This window comes from Sus scrofa, chromosome 7 (genome assembly GCF_000003025.6).
Source record: "Sus scrofa isolate TJ Tabasco breed Duroc chromosome 7, Sscrofa11.1, whole genome shotgun sequence".
NCBI classification, from domain to species: domain Eukaryota; kingdom Metazoa; phylum Chordata; class Mammalia; order Artiodactyla; family Suidae; genus Sus; species Sus scrofa.
Window position 1 is genome coordinate 27086308 of NC_010449.5, and position 22149 is coordinate 27108456.

At 41.2% G+C, this 22149-nt stretch overlaps 1 protein-coding gene across 1 annotated transcript; it reads left to right on the forward strand.

Annotated features, from left to right (window-relative positions):
• Positions 2086–19797, forward strand: KLHL31 (kelch like family member 31). Its single transcript, XM_001929631.5, has 3 exons — positions 2086–2354; positions 12151–13355; positions 15063–19797. Exons 2-3 carry the CDS (start codon positions 12184–12186, stop codon positions 15793–15795), a joined length of 1905 nt encoding a protein of 634 aa, XP_001929666.1. The 5' UTR covers positions 2086–2354; positions 12151–12183; the 3' UTR covers positions 15796–19797.

Consider the following 22149-nt stretch of genomic DNA (forward strand, 5'->3'; position numbering starts at 1 on the left):
TTGCTCAGTGGGTTAAGGATCTGGCATTGCTATGAGCTGTGGTGTAGGTTGCAGACTTGGCTCGGATCTGGTGCTGCTGTGGCTCTGGTGTCAGCCAGCGGCAACAGCTCCAATTCGACCCCTAGCCTGGAAACCTCCATATGCCTCGGGTGCAGCCCTAAAAAAATAAATAAATAAATAAACAAAAAATCAAAAGACTTTTCCCTAAAAAAAAAAAAAGCTGGCTAGAATTCAAATAGAAGTGATAACTGAGAGATTATGCAATGATTTGATGCACTGAGAGGGGTCAGGAGAACTAGAGGCAAATACAAACAGAATCAGAGTCTTAGAGCTGGCAAGATATCAGAGATGATCCAATGAGAAGGAGTCCCTTCTGTGTCACTGCAATCCTATGGCTTTATGACTTCCACCCTTCTAATCATAAGGAACTGGTTCCTTTTCATCACTAGAACCCATTTGTTATCAGTTCTCCTTACTTTTTTTTTTTTTTTTTCTTTTTATGGCTATACCTGTAGCATAGGGAAGTTCCTGGACTAGGGGTCAAATGGGAGCTGCAGCTGAGTCCCATGCCACAGCCACAGCAACACTTGACCTGAGCCACATCTTCGACCTGTGCCCCAGCTTGCAGCAACGCTGGCTCCTTAACCTGCTGAGTAAGGCCAAGGATTGAACCCACATCCTCATCAACACTATGCTGGGTTCTTAACCCACAGAGCCACAAGGGGAACTCCCCTTATTTATTTTTTTGGCCACAGCCAAGGCATGTGGAAGGATCAAACCACTCCACAGCAGCAACTTGAACCACTGCTGTGACAACTACCAGATCCTTCACAGGCTGCACCACAAAAGAACTCCTCTCCTTCCTTATTTTTAATTTATTTCCCTGGAATTTCTACCCATCAGGCCTAATTTTTGTCAGCTTGAGCTACAACAAGCATAATCAAATCCGCTTGCAGCACAACAGCCCCCAAAACATTTGCACCCAGGAGTCTCATCTCTCCTAAGCTCCCTGCTAGTCCTAGTTCTCTGCAGATGGTCCCAGTATGGGACCAATATGAGAAGGTCTCAGCTTCCTCCCAGCCTCATCCTTCAGGATACAGAACAATTCCTCAGTGTGCCAAGGCGGCAAACAGTACTGAATGCATGTCCTGACTAATGAAGAATAATTAGAACATTTATTTTCCATGATGTCTTTTTCTATTATTGCAGCCTAATATCAGGGTAACTTTTTTAGCAGTCATTTCACACTCTTGGTATCTGTTTAAAGTTTGCGGTCAGTTACAACCTACTACATTTCTCTTTCTCACACGAAGTGTTGCCCAAGAGTTTCCCCAAGCTGCGTGTGTGCTGGAGTGTGTGTTCATCTCAGACCTCCTTGTGGACCCCCAGATAATAGGGACGGGTCGTGAACCTCCCGCTACTGAACTGAATGAAGACTCCAGCGATGCGATGCCAGTGTCATGTGTGAGCTCTCCTGAGTTCCTTTCCTAAAGAACAGTCTATTTAAAAACCCAGTCTGGAGTTCCCATCGTGGCGCAGTGGTTAACGAATCCGACTAGGAACCATGAGGTTGCGGGTTCGGTCCCTGCCCTTGCTCAGTGGGTTAATGATCCCGCGTTGCCGTGAGCTGTGGTGTAGGTTGCAGATGCGGCTCGGATCCTGCGTTGCTGTGGCTCTGGCGTAGGCCGGTGGCTACAGCTCTGATTCAACCCCTAGCCTGGGAATCTCCATATGCCGCGGGAGCAGCCCAAGAAACAGCAACAACAACAACAACAACAACAGACAAAAAAGACAAAAAGACAAAAACAAACAAACAAACAAAAAAACCCAGTCTTCTCAAAGGACCTGAGGGAACCAGGCTATTTACCTTTCTAGAAGCTCATTTGTAGGCACAACCTTCCCTTCCTCTTCCCAAGTACACACACTCTAATTCCTGCTTCCAGCAATTAACTACCCACATAATTAATCTTCTTTCCTCACTTTCACTTTGATGAGCTCTTGACTTTTTTGATTTTAAACCACTGGGCAGGTCAAGAAACCCAAGCCCTCTCCACCACACTGGGCTCCGCCCTCTGCCCTGGGGTGGCCTGAAGTTGAAGGCCAAAGAGGGAGAGGAGGGCCCAGAGCACAGGCTGCAGCCAGTGGGATGGCAAAGGGTCACTCTAAAAATTGCTGCTGCTGGGACGTGTCAGGTGGCTGCTGGTGGCTCCCCACTGGATTTTCCTCTCTCTCTCTCTCTCTCTCTCCACAGATTGCTTCTCAAAAGGAGTCTGCTACTAAAACTCCACCATCTAAAGTCGGGGACGCCACTCACACAGGAGGATAAGGAGCCGGGGCCACGGTCTCCGAATTGGGTTAGTCCTGGGGTCGGGGTTGGGGTGTGTGTGTGTGGGGGGTGGTGTTGAGGAGAAGGGGGGTGTCTGTGTGTCCACAGCGGTAGGGTGGTCTGCAGCTGGGTCACATCCTCCTGTCCTGGATTGGAAGCAGAGAACCAGAAAACACCCTCTTGAAATCTAAGGAATGTGTTAGATTAGGAGAATGTCATAGTAACAGAAATGCATGCTGGAGATGCCTTATAAATAGTTACTTATACATTCTAACAATAATTGTAAGTCTCTAAAGCCTAATGTAGGTTTTTTTCTTCCTCTGTTTTATAGAGAAGGGAGGGAGGAAAGTAAAGATTTTAGATTTGGTTCGTAGAGTTTAGAATTTTGTCTCCACTTTTATCAGGAACCATCTGGAACTTTTAGTACCAGATCAGCTTAGATAAAATTGTAATCCGTTTTATTGAAATGGGTAACAAACAAATCAGACCATTCTTTGGGTTCCCAGAAAGGGAACCTGTGGGCAAAATAGAAATCCCTCCTGCAAAAGAGAACAGCTTTTACTGTAATTGCAAAACAAGTTTTTGTTTCAAATGTGCGCCTACGGCAATACTGGGACACATGTTTTATGCTAGAAATCATTTTGGAAATGAAACAGTCAAGTGGAAAAGCCCCCTTAAGCTGGACTTCATTTAAAATGGCAAGTGGCAGAGGCCAGGGTGTTTCTATTCTGGGAGGCAGGTGACGCCCAGACACAGGCAGTGGCTGGAATGTGGCAGGGACTAGGAGCAAGTGCAGCTGACGCCCCCTTGGCAAAAAGGCGTTCTGGGATCCCAGCTCATTCTGCAGGGGAGTGACAGTGACACTTTGGCACACATGGCTTCACAGCTTGCCCTGGGTAGAGTCTCTCCCGGGAGGCTGGGGTGGAGGGCTGTAGGAAAGAGAACGTCCTTACATATAAACCGATTCTTGGTTCCAGGAGCTTTTCATCTGAAATCTGTTTCAGGCCAGGAGGGACTTAAGTGCGATCCTGTCACGTGGATTTCCCCTCATAGAAGAGGGTAGAATTATGTTACCATTTCTTGTCAGTATCATTCCAGTCCAAAAGTTCTGGATCTATTTAGGGTTATGGACCTTTGTGTGAACTTCTGAAAGCTGTGGGCCCACTTTATAGAAAAAATACACATGAACACACACACACGTTTCCATAGTATTCCAGAAATTTTCACAGAATTCACAGAGTCACATGAAACCCAACCCAGAGAAGGGTTTCCAGAAAAAATACAGGACACGCAGGAACACTGAATTTCAGATAACCCCCAAACTAATTTTTAACATAAGTGTATCTCGAATACTGGGATATACTTATATACTACAATGTGATTCATGGGTTTTCTGAAATCCAAATTTATCTGGACATCTTATATTTTTATTTGCTAAATTTGTCAGCTGAGACCCAAAGCATGACTCCCAGGTGAAGAATCTCTTGTCTCTGTTGGTTATCTACATCTGATCATGAGGTGATGCTAGGGTTTTCAAAGGCTATTTTGAGGGGAGAAGTGATACAGACCTGACTTGGATGATTCTGACAGCAAAAGCCAACTTTAATTCTCTGTAAAATTTTTGAACTGAAGGTACACATCTCCTCACTTGACAGATGATGAAACTGAAATCCTAAAAGGTGGAATGTTTTGCCACAGGTCCTTCAGATGCTTAGAGCAAAATTAACACCAAAACCCACTTCTCAGTTCTGTGAGAACCAAAGAGACAACAGTCTTACAAAAACAGACTTTCAAGCCCCCTGCCAGCCCCACTTCCCGCAACCTTAACACACACACACACACACACACACACACACACAAGGCTAGAAGAGAGAAAGAGCTATTTTACTAAAATTTTCAACAAAACACAAAACCAGCAATTTTCGCATTGGGTCCTTAACGTCCTATATCCAGGTTCAGAAAATAGAAGTTAGCTTTATGCATAGACTCTGCATACTTTATAGGTAACAGGCCTCTAGCTAAGCTGAGCCACGGGAAATTGATAATACTTGTCCTTAAACAAAAATTGATTAATTTCAGGGAGTTCCCACTGTGGCACAGGGGAAACAAGTCTGACTAGTATCCATGAAGATGAGGGTTTGATCCCTGGCCTTGATCAGTGGGTTGGGGATCCAGCATCGTGACTGTGGTGTAGGTCGCAGACGTGGCTCAGATCCCATGTGGCTATTATGGCTGTGGTGTAGGCCAGCAGCCATAGCTCTGATTTGACCTCTAGCCTGGGAACTTCCATATGCCACAGGTGCAGCCCTAAAAAGCAAAAAATAAAATAAAATAAAAATTGATAACAATAATTATTAAATCTAACATAATTGATAAATATATGATAATAATTCATATTCAACCTAACACTGAAAAGAAGGTGTGTGATTCTCTGATCCACAAATTCATGCAAGACCTCCCTGAACCTACTTCTATTTTTGGCTTATCCAAACTCTTGAGCTTCATAGCCTTACCACCCCAATAGGATAAAGAGGCTCTGATTGTCCCAAACAAATTTGTCTTACATTTAAAAGAACAGCTCCTCTATTTCAGTCTTTGGAGCTATAATGAATCATGTCATGGTCCCCATATCCAAACCTTAATTTTATAAATTTGAGTTCCACCTCAGTCTCTATCCTCTCATGTTGGAAGGAGATCACTTTTTAACCGGCTACAGATTTCAACCTGCCCTGTGTTTATGAACCCTCTAAGGAGTCAGGGTTCAATCTGGGTTTGAATCCTTGCTGCACTACACATTATAAACACATTGCATGACTTTGGATATGTTTTTTAAACTCTCTCCAGACCTTAATGTCTTCATTTGTGAAATGAATATACTATTACCTGCCTTTTAGGATTTCCGTGATGGTTAAATTTAAGAATGAAAATTGTGCTTGTTAGGATTTCTGTGATGCTTAAATTTAAAAGCAAAAATAATATAAAGTACTCACCTTGGCTCGGCACACAGTAAGTCCTCAAGTAATACATGCTAGCTAACTAATTATTATTTTAGGTAGAAATGGAGGTAACAGTTTACGTTTAACACATAGTATAGATTCATGCTTGGGGCTTTATATTTAGGAATTAATTATTAACATACTGAAATTTGGCAAATACAAAAGATCGTGGAAAATGTGGTGGCTCACATAACTGCCCAGGTGTTATCAGGTGTTGAATACATGACACTATCATAAAAATGACAGCGGCCAAGGTGGGTGGTGGGCAGTGGGGAGAGTGAGGGATTATGCTTCTGTTGCCCTTCTGCCCAGTTTCTAGTGGGCAGCTCTTCCAGGGGACCCAGGAGGCCGCTCTGGGAGATAGTGGATAGAGCAGGGAGGGCAGGAGGCTGTGGGGTCCAGGACTGAAGAAGGAGAATTCTCACATCCCCTCCACAGAATGAAGGGATAGCTCCTGTAGCACCGCAAGCCTTCTACAACCTTCTGCACCCTGTGCAGTCTCCTCTTTTACTCAAAAAGGGAAGGGACAGGAGGGGACTGGCAGTGCCTCCAAATAGCTGCTCATCCCATTACACAACCTCAGCTGCTGTGGCTAGACCTGCTCTGTCCAGCGTGTCCTGCTCTGTCCAGCAGGGCCACTAAAGGTCCCAGGGCGCCTGTCTTCTTCTCATTGATCCCAAGAGGGCAACTCATTAGAGCCGCGCTGGGTGGGAAGGGCAAATCAAGCCCTTTGTGCTTCGGGAAAAATGAAGAGAAAGTCTTGAAACTCCCCCAGTTGTAGGCTGGGAGATGGAGGAGCAGGGCCCGAGGAAGACCATTTCTCAGGATGTAGGAGGCAGTGAACATCTCTGGAAACTAGAGAGCCTCGCCCAGCTTCCAAGGAGTGGTCCTGAGTCCCAGACTCCTCTGAGGGGTCTGCAGTGTGTTATTGGAGGAACATGGCCCAGACTGAGAACATTTGGGCAAGTGGAAGGACAGCCTCACCTCCAAGGTACAGACCTAGGAACAGGATGTAATGGCAGCTTCAGTAAATAAATACTGAATTTATGAGCAGAGCTAGGGAAAAATGGCCACCAGAAAGTGGTCTGCAGGCTCTGATTTCAATAGTCTCATAAGTGATCTCCTGCATCTAAGAGCTAAAGAACCCAGTTAACTTTATGCAGTGATTTCAGAGGCTCTAAAAGCCCTATTGATATTAAGAAAAAATATACATATATTTAAAATATTAATTAAGGAGTTCCTGCTGTGGCACACTGGGTTAAGATTCTAACATCACTATAGAGATGCAGGTTTGATTTCCCAGCCCAGTGCAGTGGGTTAAAGGATCCAGCGTTGCTGCAGCTGCAACACAGATTCCATCCTCTAGCCCAGGAACTTTCATATGCCACAGGTGCAGCCATTAAAAAAATAAAATAACATATTAATAATAAAATTAATATTAAATAAATTTGATTTGTTATTAAAATATTTAAATAATATAATATTAAAGAAATATACATGCATGTTTCATAGCAGCAATTCTGTTAGAAATTTGTATGTGCATCATAGCACTGATTAAAAAAACAAAAAAACAAAACAAACAAAAAAATGCATATCTGGGAGAAAAAGTAGATTTTCCCATTGACGGATAAGCTTAGCTCATTTGTCAGACTAGCTAATGTGTCACCCAGTAGGGCCCTGGAGAAATGGAACAAGGGCAAGAACATTCAGACAAAAAGGTCACAAGAGTTTCCATGGGAACACCAGGGGCGGCAGGAAGCCTAGACTATGGAGGAAAGAGAATACAGCAACAGGAAGTAAAAGAAGGAAGCCATGGAAGAGCTTGGACTGATTTCACTAGGACCTCAGTGTGCCCTCTCCTTCCTGGAGATTTCCTAATCCTTCTTGACTGCATACCAACTTATCAAGTTCAAACCATTCCTGGCATCCAGCATCCCTTATGTATTGGCCTCATGTTGCCTGCCCACCTGACTCCCTCTCTCCAGCCATCTTAGTCTGCACATCCCATGCTGAGTCACCCCAACCTGCTTGAGCAAGAGGCGTTTCCTCTCCTTTAAAGCCTTCCCCTTTTTTTGTTCCTGTTCCAACTTTCCTGCAGTCTTTTGAATTCCATTTAAATTTAATCTATTTGGTTTTCAGCTATATTTTGCATTCTTTAAGTGGTTATTCTGAGGTCTCTGCTGTCCAATGCCATAGTTATCAGTCCCATATGGCTATTAAACACTTGAAATGTGACTAGTCCAAAATGAAACATGCTGTTAAGTATAAAATACACCATGGATTTTGAAGACTTAGTATGAAAAAAGGGGAATGTAAAGTATCACATTAATAACTTTATAGCAGTTACGTGTTGAAATATTTTGTATATATTAGGTTGAATAAAATATATTATGAACATTAATTCCATCTGTTTCTTTTTACCTTTTTAATGTGGCCACTGGAAGTGTTTTAATTACCTATGTGGCTCATATTATATTTCTATTGGATTGGACAGCACCACTCTAGAGATTACAACATGCAAAGCTAAATTTTTGCAGGCTACATAAGCTATTGCATCACTTCACGTAAAACACAGAAAATATAGCAACTGTATAGATTCATTTACCACTATCCCCTCATCCTTTATGGTATAGCATACATCTACATATATTATGAATTCCCTAAGACAATGTTATCATTTTTGAAGAGTCAAATGTATTTTAAAGAGCTTTAGAGAAAAACTAGTTCTTTATATTTATCACCCCCAATGCTCTTCATTCATTCCTGAAGGTTTACGTTTCCACCGGGCTTCCTGTTCATGGATCTCTCTTTTCCAGAATTCCCATCTCACTCTCCAGTGAATGCCTTCACCACAAACTCTGTCCTCCGGTTCTTCAAGTCAGCAACAGTTTCCAGTGGAGGTGCAGCTGCCCTGTGCAGTACCACCTGCAGCCTACTCAGCCAAAAAGCCATCCCTTTCCAAGAAAGGCGGGGAAAGGGGAGTTCATCCTATACTATTCTTTTTCCCCACCTCTCGACTCCCCTACAAAACCATCGCCCCTTTTATTACACTCTTTAGCATCTCCGGGTAGTTTTCTCTACTTTTCGCCGCACTCTCTCCACTACCTTCCAGCTTACAGGGACCATCTATCAAAAAGAAGCTTTACTTGGCTTTTTTACCAGTGGTGGAGGCAAGGGCTGGTTTTTAAACCCAGGCAGTCTTCTTCAGAGACTGAGGTCTTCACAGCTATACAACATGATATTCCTAAAGGTGAAGAGTGAGCTAGCCAGCAATTGATCAATCTTTATTACTGATCCTTGAGAACACCTCAATGAAGGATGATATATGAGAACAACAATGTATAAAAAGATTTAAAACTGGATATCAGATATTATCGCTCTTGAGTCCACCAGTTACTCCTTCGTTTAGAATTGCCTGCTGGCCTTTGTCTCCTTAGCCTCAGCATATATATCTTTAGGTTGTTGAGGCTGGATTCTCTCTTTGCTCCAGAAACTTCCATTTTCACCAAAAGAAACAAAAAGAACCTTAAAATCAAAATGATTTCAAAAGAATTACACCTTGTCCTAGTATGTTTCAGTATCATGTATCCCAGTTGTTAAATACTGAGATCCTTCTGTACCGAATTGGTAAACAGCCAACCCAAATCCCTCCCACCCCTTCAGTTCTTTCCAGGATGTCCTGTGTTTTACTACCATCCAGCAACTGAAGTTTTACACAAGGTACCCCAGGGGAGCCTCTGGAACTCAGCTCCAGAGGTGGGGCATGAGGCCATAGGGGACTTATCTTATCAGTCATTGAAATATCCACCCCTATATGCTACCAATGAAATGATCTCTTCATGATGGATGAACAAAACATTTAGCATCTCGGTCTGAAGCATTCGGATCAATCCTCAGGTTTAGGATTTCATCCAAAACAATGAGTAGTTATAATCCTTATGTCTACATGAATAAAAAATTGCCCATAGAGATTCCTCCAGGAAAATAGGCTTCTTCCAAAAGGACATTTATGCTCCTACTGGTAGAAAATGCTGGGTTTTGTTTTATTTTTGAAGTTACTATGCTGTGCTTAGCTACTTTCTTGTTGTCATTCTGCACGTGTCGTTTTCGTCTCTCTAACCATAAATTACTCATTGTATTGCCCCATCATTCCCAGAACAGTGCTGCCCACACAGCAGTAGGTGTCTGATAACTGCTTGCCAAACAAAATTTTAAAAATTTTCCCCAGAAAAATCCAGCAAGGGGACACTCACCACATAAATCAAAGGGATTTGAAGACTAAAATGGGAGTGGGTTGAAAATCTATTTCACAAGGTAAGGATGCATGTAGCCTTGCTTACAAGAAAGAATGAGGAAGGACAAATGTGCTGCAGTCTTATGAACAAATATAAATATGAATATGACAGCTGGAGCTTAATGAGGAAGACAAAAGCCCTGGCAAAGAGACAGACCTTCTCTACTTTCTACCTACTTGCTACTTTCCTTCCACTTGGAAAGGAACAGCAACAAACACAATTATGGAATTTTTCAACATATATTCCAGTAATTAAATTGAAAACTTTCAAGGGGGATCAAAGCTAAGTTTTACCCCTCAGAATGAACTCAACAGTGAGGCTTAAAACAGACACACATATGTACACACACACACACACACCCACCACCACCACCACCACCCTCAAAAACTTTAAAAACCCCTAAACCCCTAAATATCCATCAACAAGAGGATGATTGCATGCATTTTATATATCCCTACTGTGGGATCTATGTGGCTGTTAGAGAGAATGAGGTAAATTTATGTGTGTGCTAATACAGAAAGATGTACATGAGCACATTCAAGCGATAAAAGTAAATTGCTGAGTAATATGGCATAAACTTGTTTTGATATAAGTTCTCTCTTAGTGGTATGCTGGAACTGACTTGTACTGGCTCATGAGAACCTTTTTACATTTTCAGGAATGTAGCGAGCTGGTTGTTGATAGCTTGAAACCAATCATGTTGAGTGTATTTGTATCAAAGAAATCAGCACCTCACAAATAAGGGCTTTTAGAAATTGACAGGACGTTGTAAATCAACTGTAATAAAAACACTTTAAATAAAAACAAATTAAATTCTTAAAAAACACCAACAAATAAGGGCTTTTTTTTTCCCCCTACAGAAGTGGTTTACCAGTTGGTTTACATCACTGCTCAAACTATGCAGATATAAGTTTGCATAAGCATACATAGTCATCTGTAATTTCGATTATTTGTATTGTATCAGTATACAATTATTTGTAATTCCACGAACTGAATTGTTGAATTACACACACTGATTTTGTTACTTTAAAAATGGAAAAAAAATGCAACATCAGTAATTTCACAAGAAAGTAAATGTTACATGGCAGTAGATAAAATCCATCTATAGATTTTATCCACATCCATGAGTAGGCCCAATATTTTGAGAAGAGCTAAAATAATGTAATCTATGATATTGAAGGACTATGTAGCAATTTAAAATCAGAGATGTTCAGAGTTACATCATAGAGCTAAATCCACACATCATATAGGTTAAAAAACTGGTTCAAATATTTATGACATTGATTACAGGTAATGGTTACTGTCCCTAATATGTCAGCACCCATGTAAATATATTTCTAAGAGGCACATGAGTAGATTTAGAACTCTAGTGTCAAAGCATAAGAATAGTTTTTATATTTGATAGACTGCTAAATTATTATTCAAAAAACTATATCAATTATAATCCCATTAACAATGTACCACACCAACATCTGATACTCTGAATATTTTAAAATATTTTAACCAATTGATAAGCAAAATTTGACCACAAAAATAAAAAGCCTCCCTAAATTTCAGTTAACAATTCCCTGATTATTATTAGTTTAGCTTTAAAAACATTTAACTGTTTGTATTTTCTGTAAACAACCTAGTTACCTAGTTATAGTCTTTGCTCATTTTTTAGTTGGATTACTTTTTACTTATTAATTGTAGGAGCTCTTTAAATACCGTGTTAACTTCACTCTAACCATTTATCTGTCAAAAATGTTATACATTTTTGTCTTCACAGTCTGCAGCTTGTCTTTTAAATAGTTGGTGTTTTATAGATTGTTGTCATTTTTTTTAATATTAAGATATTTCAGTCTTTTCCTTGATGGCTTCTGGATTGTATGTTATGCTTAAGAGCATTTTTCCTACTTTCAGATTTTTTAAAGACTACATTCTAGTTCTTGTGTAAGTCTGTGTGTGTGTGTGTGTGTGTGTGTGTGTGTGTGTGTGTATCATTTAGATATTTAATTCTTCTGGAAATTATTTAAGTGACTATGTAGAGTAGGAAGCCCAAACTAATTCATCATTACAAGTCCTTATCCACTGATTGTTAGCCACATTTATTCTAATATATATCCTACATTTAACGTGAATTCCTGAATTTTAGTATTGTAGTATTTTATTGAGAAAAACTTCAAAGTAATTATAATTCACTTTTTCCTGAATATAAACTGAGCCCTTAAAGTGATGTTCAATTATTATTCCATAATTACTGAACAGCTAGACCAGAGAATTACTTGGCATTATAGATATTGAGAGGTCTTGTTTGCTAATATGAACCTTTCTAGAATTACCTACAATGATTGATGCTGAAGTAAACTGTCAGTAAGATGTGCATCTAGTTTAATGTGAGCCTTTAAATGTATTTTTAAGAATTAATCAATATACATTATGCCATTCCAAAACTACTATCTTATAAAAAAGGAACGTTTCTAAATGCAGCACTTCAAAGTCCAAAGCACAATTGAAATAAAAACATGCTTTTTTTTTCTTTTATTTTTTTTAGTAAGCTCTTGCCTGTGACAGTGTATTTACCAACATGGCCCCCAAAAAGAAGACTGTCAAGAAAAACAAGGGTGACGTCAATGAGATGACCATCATTGTAGAAGACAGTCCCCTCCACAAACTTAATGCTTTGAACGGGCTCCTAGAGGGAGGCAATGGCCTTAGCTGCATTTCTTCTGAATTAACAGATGCTTCTTATGGCCCAAACCTCTTGGAAGGTTTAAGTAAAATGAGGCAGGAGAACTTTCTTTGCGACTTAGTCATCGGCACCAAAACCAAATCCTTTGACGTTCACAAGTCAGTGATGGCTTCATGCAGTGAGTACTTTTACAACATCCTAAAGAAAGATCCATCTACCCAAAGGGTGGATCTCAATGATATCTCACCACTGGGCCTGGCCACTGTCATCGCATATGCCTACACTGGAAAGCTGACTCTCTCCTTGTATACCATAGGAAGCATTCTTTCTGCTGCTGTTTATCTTCAGATCCATACCCTTGTCAAGATGTGCAGTGATTTTCTGATTCAAGAGATGAGTGTTGAGAACTGCATGTACATTGCTAACATTGCCGAAACGTACTCCCTGAGAAACGCAAAGGCGGCCGCCCAAAAATTCATCCGGGATAACTTCCTTGAATTTGCAGAATCAGATCAGTTTATGAAACTCACATTTGAGCAAATTAACGAACTTCTTATAGATGATGACTTACAGTTGCCTTCTGAAATAGTAGCATTCCAGATTGCAATGAAATGGTTAGAATCTGACCAAAAGAGAGTGAAATACGCTGCCGATCTTTTGAGCAATATTCGCTTTGGTACCATCTCTGCACAAGACCTGGTCAATTATGTTCAGTCAGTACCAAGAATGATGCAAGATGCTGACTGTCACAAGCTTCTTGTAGATGCTATGAACTACCACTTACTTCCCTATCATCAAAACACGTTGCAGTCTAGACGCACGAGAATCCGAGGGGGCTGTCGTGTCCTTGTCACTGTAGGGGGCCGTCCAGGCCTTACTGAGAAGTCCCTTAGTAGAGATGTTTTGTACAGAGACCCTGAATATGGATGGAGCAAACTTACAGAGATGCCAGCCAAGAGTTTTAATCAGTGTGTGGCTGTGATGGATGGATTCCTTTATGTGGCCGGTGGTGAAGACCAGAATGATGCAAGAAATCAAGCCAAGCATGCAGTCAGCAATTTCTGCAGGTACTAGATTTTTTATTAGGAATGGAAATGGTTCAATATTATGAGGAAATTGCCCTGACATAGAAAGAAATTAATCAGCCTGTTAGCTTAGTTCATGGGCTCAATCAATAGTAAGAATACATTACATATACAAAACACTCCCCATTATATAAAGTGCACTCACATATATTATACACTCTAAATTTCTCAACACGTCTATGAAGCGAGAAGAGAGGTATGATGATTCTGATTTTACATGTGAGAAATCTGTCACTCAGAGAAGTGACAGTGCTGGTAAGTGGAACTCACATTTTCTCATTTCTGGTCAGCGAGCTCTTCACAACACCCTGCCTTTTTGAAAGAAGATGGGTGCAAATTTAGTTTTTAACACTAAATTGTAAGAGAGACTAAAATGATACAAAATTTCTTTTAAGTGACCTTTACTGATGACTGCCAATTCATAACTGGCACTAGAATGAGATCATTAAAAATGTGGCAGCAAATTAATTTTACATATTTCTTTAAAGACTGAATGCCATCAATATTTTTGTTCCATGTACAAAGAGTAAAGCATAATAAATCCTGCAGAACATGGAATTCAAATGCAGGTTATTTTTGTATAATAAAAAAATTTAAATCTCCATATCCATGAAATATTCAGAAAATCATGCTCCTATCATGGTAGTGGTTCAAAGTCAAACATAACTAATGAGCAAGATCTGGAAATTCATCTAGTAAATTATAAAAAAAAGTATTATTTCATTACATGTATTGTGTCATTTAAATGAATCTAAACAATTAATTCATTTTTGGCCTTTAATTGATAGTTTCAATTTGGAGGTGAAATGAGACAAACACGAATGAACATAAAACAGATGGGAGTCAGTCCTGCGTCTACAACACTCAGAACTACGGAAACCAGAAAAGCATTCATTTACTACCAGTGCTTATGTTCCTCCTGCTGATAACTAAGTCATTGTTTTTGCAGTACTGACTTCAGTGTTTATGGTAAAATAACTGAAAGGCTGAACACTGAAAAAAAATGTATATCCCTATACTAAAAGAAAATAGGATCTATTAGTAAGAGAAAATAGAGAAGCATCAAAAGTTAAGGCTTTGGTGATGCGTTTGGACATGAGTTCTATTGTTCTCATTTTAACAGAGGATAGAAAACTCAGTGATTTAGCTTTACTATGGCAATGGCCAGCAGAGGTGTATAAAAAAGATGCGGTTTGTGAGAAATGGAGAAATCCAATTAGTCAACTCCTATCTTGATTCAGGCGTAAGACTGAGCTAGGGCTGGCTGGTGTCTGAAGATACGTGGAATTGACCTTAATGTGGCCGTGTTCCCTTCCCTGATTCCACGAACACCCGCCCGGCTTCACTGCTCTTCCACATGCATTCCCCTAAATCCTGCTGGATGATGGGTATCTGAATATGGACTGGAGGTCCGTCTTTAGGGTTGGTCTCCGGAGTGGCCTGATAAAGGAAATGGTTTTATAAACAGGAGGAGAGGGCCATCACCCATGCCTGCCCTTCCTCTCCCAACTGTCACACTTGATTTACTGGTTAAGAGAACATCAGCAGCCTCCAAGGCAAGGAGCTGCTCTGGGTCCCGGGCCTCTCCACAGGGATGGTGTCCAGGTTCCCACAGTCTGGCGGGTGGCATCGCCTGGGTTCCCCCGGCTGCTGCCAACAAGGCTGTCACACTTCCTCTGCCACTTCCAGATACGACCCCCGCTTCAACACCTGGATCCACCTGGCCAGCATGAACCAGAAACGCACGCACTTCAGCCTGAGCGTGTTCAACGGGCTCCTCTACGCCGTGGGCGGCCGCAACGCCGAGGGGAGCCTGGCCTCGCTCGAGTGCTACGTGCCCTCAGCCAACCAGTGGCAGCCCAAGGCGCCCCTGGAAGTGGCGCGCTGCTGCCACGCCAGCGCAGTAGCCGACGGCCGCGTGCTAGTGACCGGCGGCTACATCGGCGGCGCGTACTCGCGCTCCGTGTGCGCTTATGACCCGGCCCGCGATGCGTGGCAAGAGCTGCCGGCGCTTAGCACGCCGCGGGGCTGGCACTGCGCGGTGGCGCTGGGCGAGCGCGTGTACGTGATGGGCGGCAGCCAGGTGGGGCCGCGCGGCGAGCGCGTGGACGTGCTGACCGTGGAGGGCTTCAGCCCCGCCACCGGTCAGTGGAGCTACGCGGCGCCGCTGCCCGTGGGCGTGAGCACTGCGGGCGCCTCAGCGCTGCACGGCCGCGCCTACCTGGTGGGAGGATGGAACGAGGGCGAGAGGAAGTACAAGAAGTGCATCCAGTGCTTCAACCCCGAGCTCAACGAGTGGACGGAGGACGACGAGCTACCGGAGGCCACCGTAGGCGTATCATGCTGCACTCTGGCCATGCCCAACCACGTGACCCGGGAGTCCCGCGCCAGCTCAGTGTCGTCGGTGCCCGTCAGCATCTGAACCCGGGGAGCCTTGGGCTCGCGGGAAGGGCAGATGTGCGTCGCGGTTAATCTGTGAGCTCGCGGAAAGGAAAATATGTACCATTTACTACAGCGGCGTCTTTTCAGATACATCGAGGCAGATGTCTTGGTGTTTTCAGTTGCTGGTGTGGCATCATCTACCTCTCTGTCGATTTTTTTTTTTTTTTTTAAGCAAAATGCAAGGCCAGAGGCAACAAAGAAACCATTTATTTCAGCGGCCACTGGGTGGCAGACATCACTTGTGGTAGGCACTCCCATCGAGGCATCTTTCCTAAATGTAGAGCGGTTACACCCACATTTGAGATTGTGCATCTCCACTTCAGTACACACGAAGCTTTTGTAAGAGATTTCACATATAAAAGGTTATTTTACTCTTGCTCTATTTTTCTTTAGGAAGTTTAAGATATTCCTTTATAGGCTTTATTTTTAAATGGAAATCCGTTTACATCCATAAGGACTTAAGATTTAATTCTGTATTTCAGTGCTGTTTCTTTTCCTATACATGCCTGAGTAAAGGACTTCGAAAGGAATCCCATGAGAAAATCATAAAGCTTAAGACAAAGTCTGACTGTAAAGTAACAGGGATTCCACCCAGGGGCTGACCAGTTGATGCTTTTGGTTTAGCAGGTGATCCCCTCCTGCCTGCCTCAGGCCCCTCAAAATACTTCCTATCACAAAATTTTACTCTCAGAGAAGGAACTGACATCAGTCATTTAACTTATAGTGTAAATGTAAATCATGTTGTTGTTTCTCCTAGAAGCATTTGCATTTTGGTCCCCTATTAAAGGAATTGCAACTCTTACCCTCACTCTAAAAACTACACCAAGATGACTGAAGGCAAACTTGACTTTCATGTAGGCCCTCAGAAGAACACCAAATGAAACCATGTCTGTAAAGATCATTAACTTAAAGCATATACAGCCTAAAGGTTATGCAACCAATAACAATAATTTAATTTCTTCTGCTTTTGTTTGTTTCTTTTTGTGGCTGCCCGTCTCATGTGGAAGTTCCCAGGTGAGGGATCAAATGAGCACCACAGCAGTGGCTACAGCAGCAACCCCAGCCACTGCAGTGACAATGCCAGATCCTTAACCTGCTGCTCTACAAGAATGAAGGAAACATTTGTAATTCTTCGATTTGGCAATAGCAGAATTAATGGATTCTCCTGATGGTAAATGCTATTGTTTACCATTTCACATCAATCTTGATTTCTTAATTAAAAACCTAACACATTCATTTCATATAGAAATCTTAAGATAATATGTGCCTGTTCTATTATATATGTTTAAATTTCACCTGTTCCAAAGTAGCTTTGCAAATTAGACTATATCTACTCCATATCATTTTTCTCATATGTTTGCCAAGTTTGGGAGTAAGGGAATGATTGTAGTAAATGGCATATATTTTCCTTTCTTATAATTTATCATTTTATTCTTTGATAGTTCATTTGTTTTGGAGGAGAAGGGCCTAACAATTATGGGTTATCTGCAAATGGATTTTGAAAAATAAAACAAACTATTTAAATGGTTAAACATGAGATCTATTGACACCATAATTGGGTTTTCATGAATCCCATCCTCTCCTAACTTGTGTAGATAGGTTATTGTTAGAGTTAGAATATTTATATTTAAAATATTTTATTCGAACTGTGAAAAGTGGTTCATATAGTATACTTTGTGGAACAATTTTATATCATTGCCCTTTATGAAAAGTTCAATCTCTGGGTATTTAATGGCAACACTGGGTAAAGGCTAAATCATTGTAGGTTGAGAATAAGACATTATTAATGTAAAAACATTACTCTTTCCTCACCCCACACAGGGCATGAGGAGCTTCTCCAAGTACAAAGCAGATCTTCTCCTTGATTCTTTACTGGCCCAGGCTGAAAATTAAAGTTGTGTGAGAAGCCAGTTTATGGAGCAAGTCACACCATTGAGCTCTTAAGTCGCCAAAGGACAACCTATACATAGACTTTTGTCCTAGCAGCACCATTGGCAAAAATTAAGTTTTTATTTTTAATAAGTTATTTTGGCTACAATGTCCAAAGCTTATGTGAGGGTGACTGTAACATCTTTCAGTTTGGCATAAATATATAGTCTCATACAATGAGAAACTTGTAGCGTATTGTGAATTTTGAGAGAAAAAAGTGATGCATTATGGATTACAGGTCATAAGTGGGAAAGCAGGCAAAATTCCTTAATGTTCAATTAAGAGATGTGTCTCCCGTTGATCCTAGAGGTATTGTGAATGGGAGGGTAGGGCTAAGGCTGGAATGCAATAAAAATCAATCAATTATCATATTTTATCATGGACGAATGAAGAAAGATGCTGAAACTAGAGGATTTTTTCATCCATCAGAGCTTGATAAAATATTGGTGCACAGAAAACTTGGCAGTGGCTTTCTAGAGGTGAATCTGGAGATGTGCTAAAATGAACAAATCATTTGAAATTAACCGCTTAACATATTTTCTACATTTTGGATATCTAAATACTCAGAGAATATAAATATTCGGGCTACCCAGGTTCCTGGGTGCACTGCTGTTTTATTTTCTGCTTCAACAGTTAGGTCAATAAACAAAGACCATTGAAATTTTGGAATTCCAGAATTTCTGACAAAAATTGGTAGGGAGCCTGGAACTTAATGGCTGGTGAAGGTTTTACAACCTGGGAACATCCTGCATTGATAATGGAAACACGTGAAAATATAAAGAATCAAAAGAACGCCTATCATCTTTCACCTGTGAGTGAAACCCACTCTTTAATCCAACTACTAAAGCAGGTGCTCCTAGAATACTTGATTTCTCTGTATTTCCCAACTGGAAAATTATTTCATTTTCCTTGTGTTTGAAGCTTACATTCAATCACATTCCCAAGTCTTAGGATCCAACCCTGTTCCTCCTTTTATTTTTCGTAAGCAAAGGACTTGTTATTTTTGTAATACCAGAGTCGTGTGATGAAATAAAAGCATCAGTTCAGTGTATCAGAGACATAGCAGGTTATCCAGCAGCTGAAATAATAAAACTGAAGCTCTCTTTTTCTGAATTGGCCAGAAACCTGATGTGAAAGTTTCCAGGAAACCAGACTGTAGTCTGTCCATTTTTAGTTAGGCTCTTGATGCTGAGTTGTTATCCCTGATGCATTAGTTGCTTTCAGTGGTGTTGGATGAGTTTTATTTTTATTTCCTATGTTGTAAGAATGGTTATGAATAGAAGGTCCGGGACGGGAGAGAGAAATAAAATTCTAAGCAAGGATGAGATGGTAGTAGAGTGTTATAAGTGAGGAGGTATAATTAATGTAATAAGGATGTGAGAATGTACTGACTGACTGGTTCTATGATTTAAGGTAGAGCAATAATGATAATAAGTGTATTTTACAAACATGCACAAAGTAAATAGAGGTTTGCCTGGTTCATAGGTCCATTTTTTGCTGGTTATCCTGGCCAAATATCTTCAGAATTCATCCAAACTACTAGATAAAAGAAACTAAAATCATTTCGTTTAATTTTTTTTTCCCTGAGTTACAAAGAAATAAATTTATGTGACCTACTCTGCATAAGTCATCTCTAAATAAGCTGGGTCTCCATCCCAGCCACTGATGGATATATCCTCTAGCACAAGGCAACATTCAAAGGAATTATTTTTCAATATTTCTTTTCATACTTCGAAAACTATAACCTAGTTTCCTGAACACTCCTCCATGGTAATTATGAGAACTAAAGATTCGAAAGTGTAACTATTTACCTACCATCCAGCACATCCAGAGGGTAAAGACCATTTAATGTCCCTCTCAGGGAATTTGAAATCAAATACTATCTTGGAATACTCCTAAAAATCTTTGTGTTGATTCAGCAACTTTTGGTTAAAAAAAAAAATTGTTTGCTTAAAACATTCTTGTACTATCTAAGGAACAATAAAAGGGGCATCGTGTTTGTAATTGCCTATCAATAAAGCTGCCTTCAATAAGCATTGAATCAGCGAGCCAACGTGGGCGATTTTGCAGTGTTTGAAGTGTCTTTTCTATGATGGTCGAGATGTTTGTTTTCTTTTTTTTTTCCTCTCTCTCTATTTAGTTTTCATGATGATTCACCTCAACGAAACACAACAAAAGAGGAAATGGCACATAACTGAAAAGCTGTTCTAATAACTTGAAGACTAGTGAAAAAGGGTGGGGATATTTTTAAAAGTGGCTTTTGCTTTGTAACTCAGACAAAAGCCTAGGTCTGTCTCTCAGTCCTGACCACAAAGAAATAGGTAAGTGTGTTTATTGTCTCTGTTCCACCCTGACCACAGCCAGCCTGGCACACACTCAGCGTCACCATCCTTTGCAACAAAATCACTTTTTAGGAAATGAAATTGTGCTGCTGTCGAGACCAGGCCTCACGGCCTTTCTCTTCCACCTCACTGTCCAAATGCGCGGATAGCATGTAACCAACATAAGATGCTCAGCCTTTGATCCGGGTTAGTAATTCAGTAATAACACTCAGTTGAGGCCATGTTAGTCATTTCTCGAAAATTCTAAATGGCAGAACTACTTTTTCTTGAGCTTCTCCAAGCTTTACAACCATGTAAAGAGACTGGATTGGCCTCCAAACAGAAGCAGAAACCAAATTCCCAGTTTTGAGCATCCCAGCCAGGGGCCCCAGAGTTTCTCAAGTTTTCTTTGAACTCCCACAGAACTCCAAGCTTCCCTATGAGTTTGCACTTCCTCCTGCATCCAACTCATAACACACATGAAGTTATTTTATGACACTGAAATGATGCCTTTGTTTGTCGGAGAAATAACCATTGTACATACTGTACTTGGCAAGCCTGGTGGAAAGACTAGGGGTGAAAAGACACTCAAACCCACCTCGCAGCTTTCCTCCCTTCTAGGTGGTACGGGAGAGCAGTGGAAGATCCATTTCAGGAAAAGGAACAGGCCTCGAAGGAGAGAGGAGCTCCAACCCATGCCCCTGGAATCACCCTGCTCCGTCCCATGGCTTTCCTTTCTGGTCACAGTCACAGGCTGGGCTATAAACATAGATGTAAGATGCATACTCCTATGCCAGCACCAACCTCCCACCCAGTTTCAGACCAAACCACTTTAGGGAGTGGTGCAGAAGGGAAAGCACTTTTCCTCAACCTTTGAACAGATATGGTAGCCTTTAGATCCTATGCAGCTTCTTTTCTTATGCCTTTCAGAGAAATGCCTTATAAAGTCAGGCTGACTCACCCAGAGAGAAACTGCCATTCACCCTCTGCCTTGTGATATTCAATCATGGCTAGAGAAGGGATTGCAATCGTCAAAAAGAAGGCCTTTTAAAAATACTATTTTTTAGCCCAGAAAGGGTGATATACCAAAATGCAAAAAGCAAGACCCTGACTATAGTAACAAACATTTTCCCCTATTGCACCCTCCCATCTCCACTACTGCTACATGTACCCAAAGGAAGGAAGGAAGTGATGGGTGGCATGAATGGAGGACTTATGCCCTTTGTCTGATTTGCTTTGTTCTCACATTTAGGTTATCACCACAGCCTCCACATTCAGAAATTCTACTTCCATCCTGGGGATATCTTTACCCTCAAACTCAGGGGAAACTGAACAGGATGTATTTTTGGAGCACCAGGTATGGAAGTGATGTGTGTCAATTCCATCTACATCATTTTGGCCAGATGTAGGCGTATGGCCCTACCTAGGTGTGAGGGACCTGGGGAAAGAAGTCTTCATGCAAGCTCAGGAGGAAAAAGAAAAGTTTTCCTATAGTAGTGGCTCTATACAATCAATGATTACATTTTGGAACCCCATGGAGCAAGGGGCTTTCCAGGCAAACTACCTTTCCTCCGCCACATCCCTCTGGTTCTCACACCATAGCACGGCTTCCCCCCCCCCCCCCCGACCCCAGCCCCTCTTCTGGGTTGTAAGACTTGCACTCAGCTCCCCTATTTTATCTTGCCTTTTCCCTTCTGAAAGACAAGCTCAGAGAGCTCTTGTAGCCTTTTCTCAATTTAGGAGCCCTTCAAGGTCCACAGCATACATTAAATATGTTCTCTAAGCTTTGGATATCTGATAAATCTGGTTCTGATAAACTCAAGGAAACCTACCTAATGTCAGAATTGCCTCCCTCACCTCACCCTCCTTGGGTCTTCCTGTCCTTTTACTTCCAGAATGCTCTAAATGCCTTGATTTTACATCTTCTAAGACAAAATTGACTGTAAATTATACATCTGTGACAAAATTCCTCTCATTCTGGCCATACAAAAATGTCCCCAATGCATGATGGCTTGGTGGAAAAAGGACACATTATGTAGAGTCTAAGGATATACAAACATTAATTCTTTTTTCCTTTTTTTGTG

What these genes read in the sequence shown, in the direction of transcription:
- KLHL31 (XM_001929631.5), top strand. Translation starts at nt 12,184, where the DNA reads ATGGCCCCCAAAAAGAAGACTGTCAAGAAAAACAAGGGTGACGTCAAT. An exon ending in GCAGTCAGCAATTTCTGCAG is followed by an intron (nt 13,356 to 15,062) that starts GTACTAGATTTT and finishes TGCCACTTCCAG; the next exon opens with ATACGACCCCCGCTTCAACA.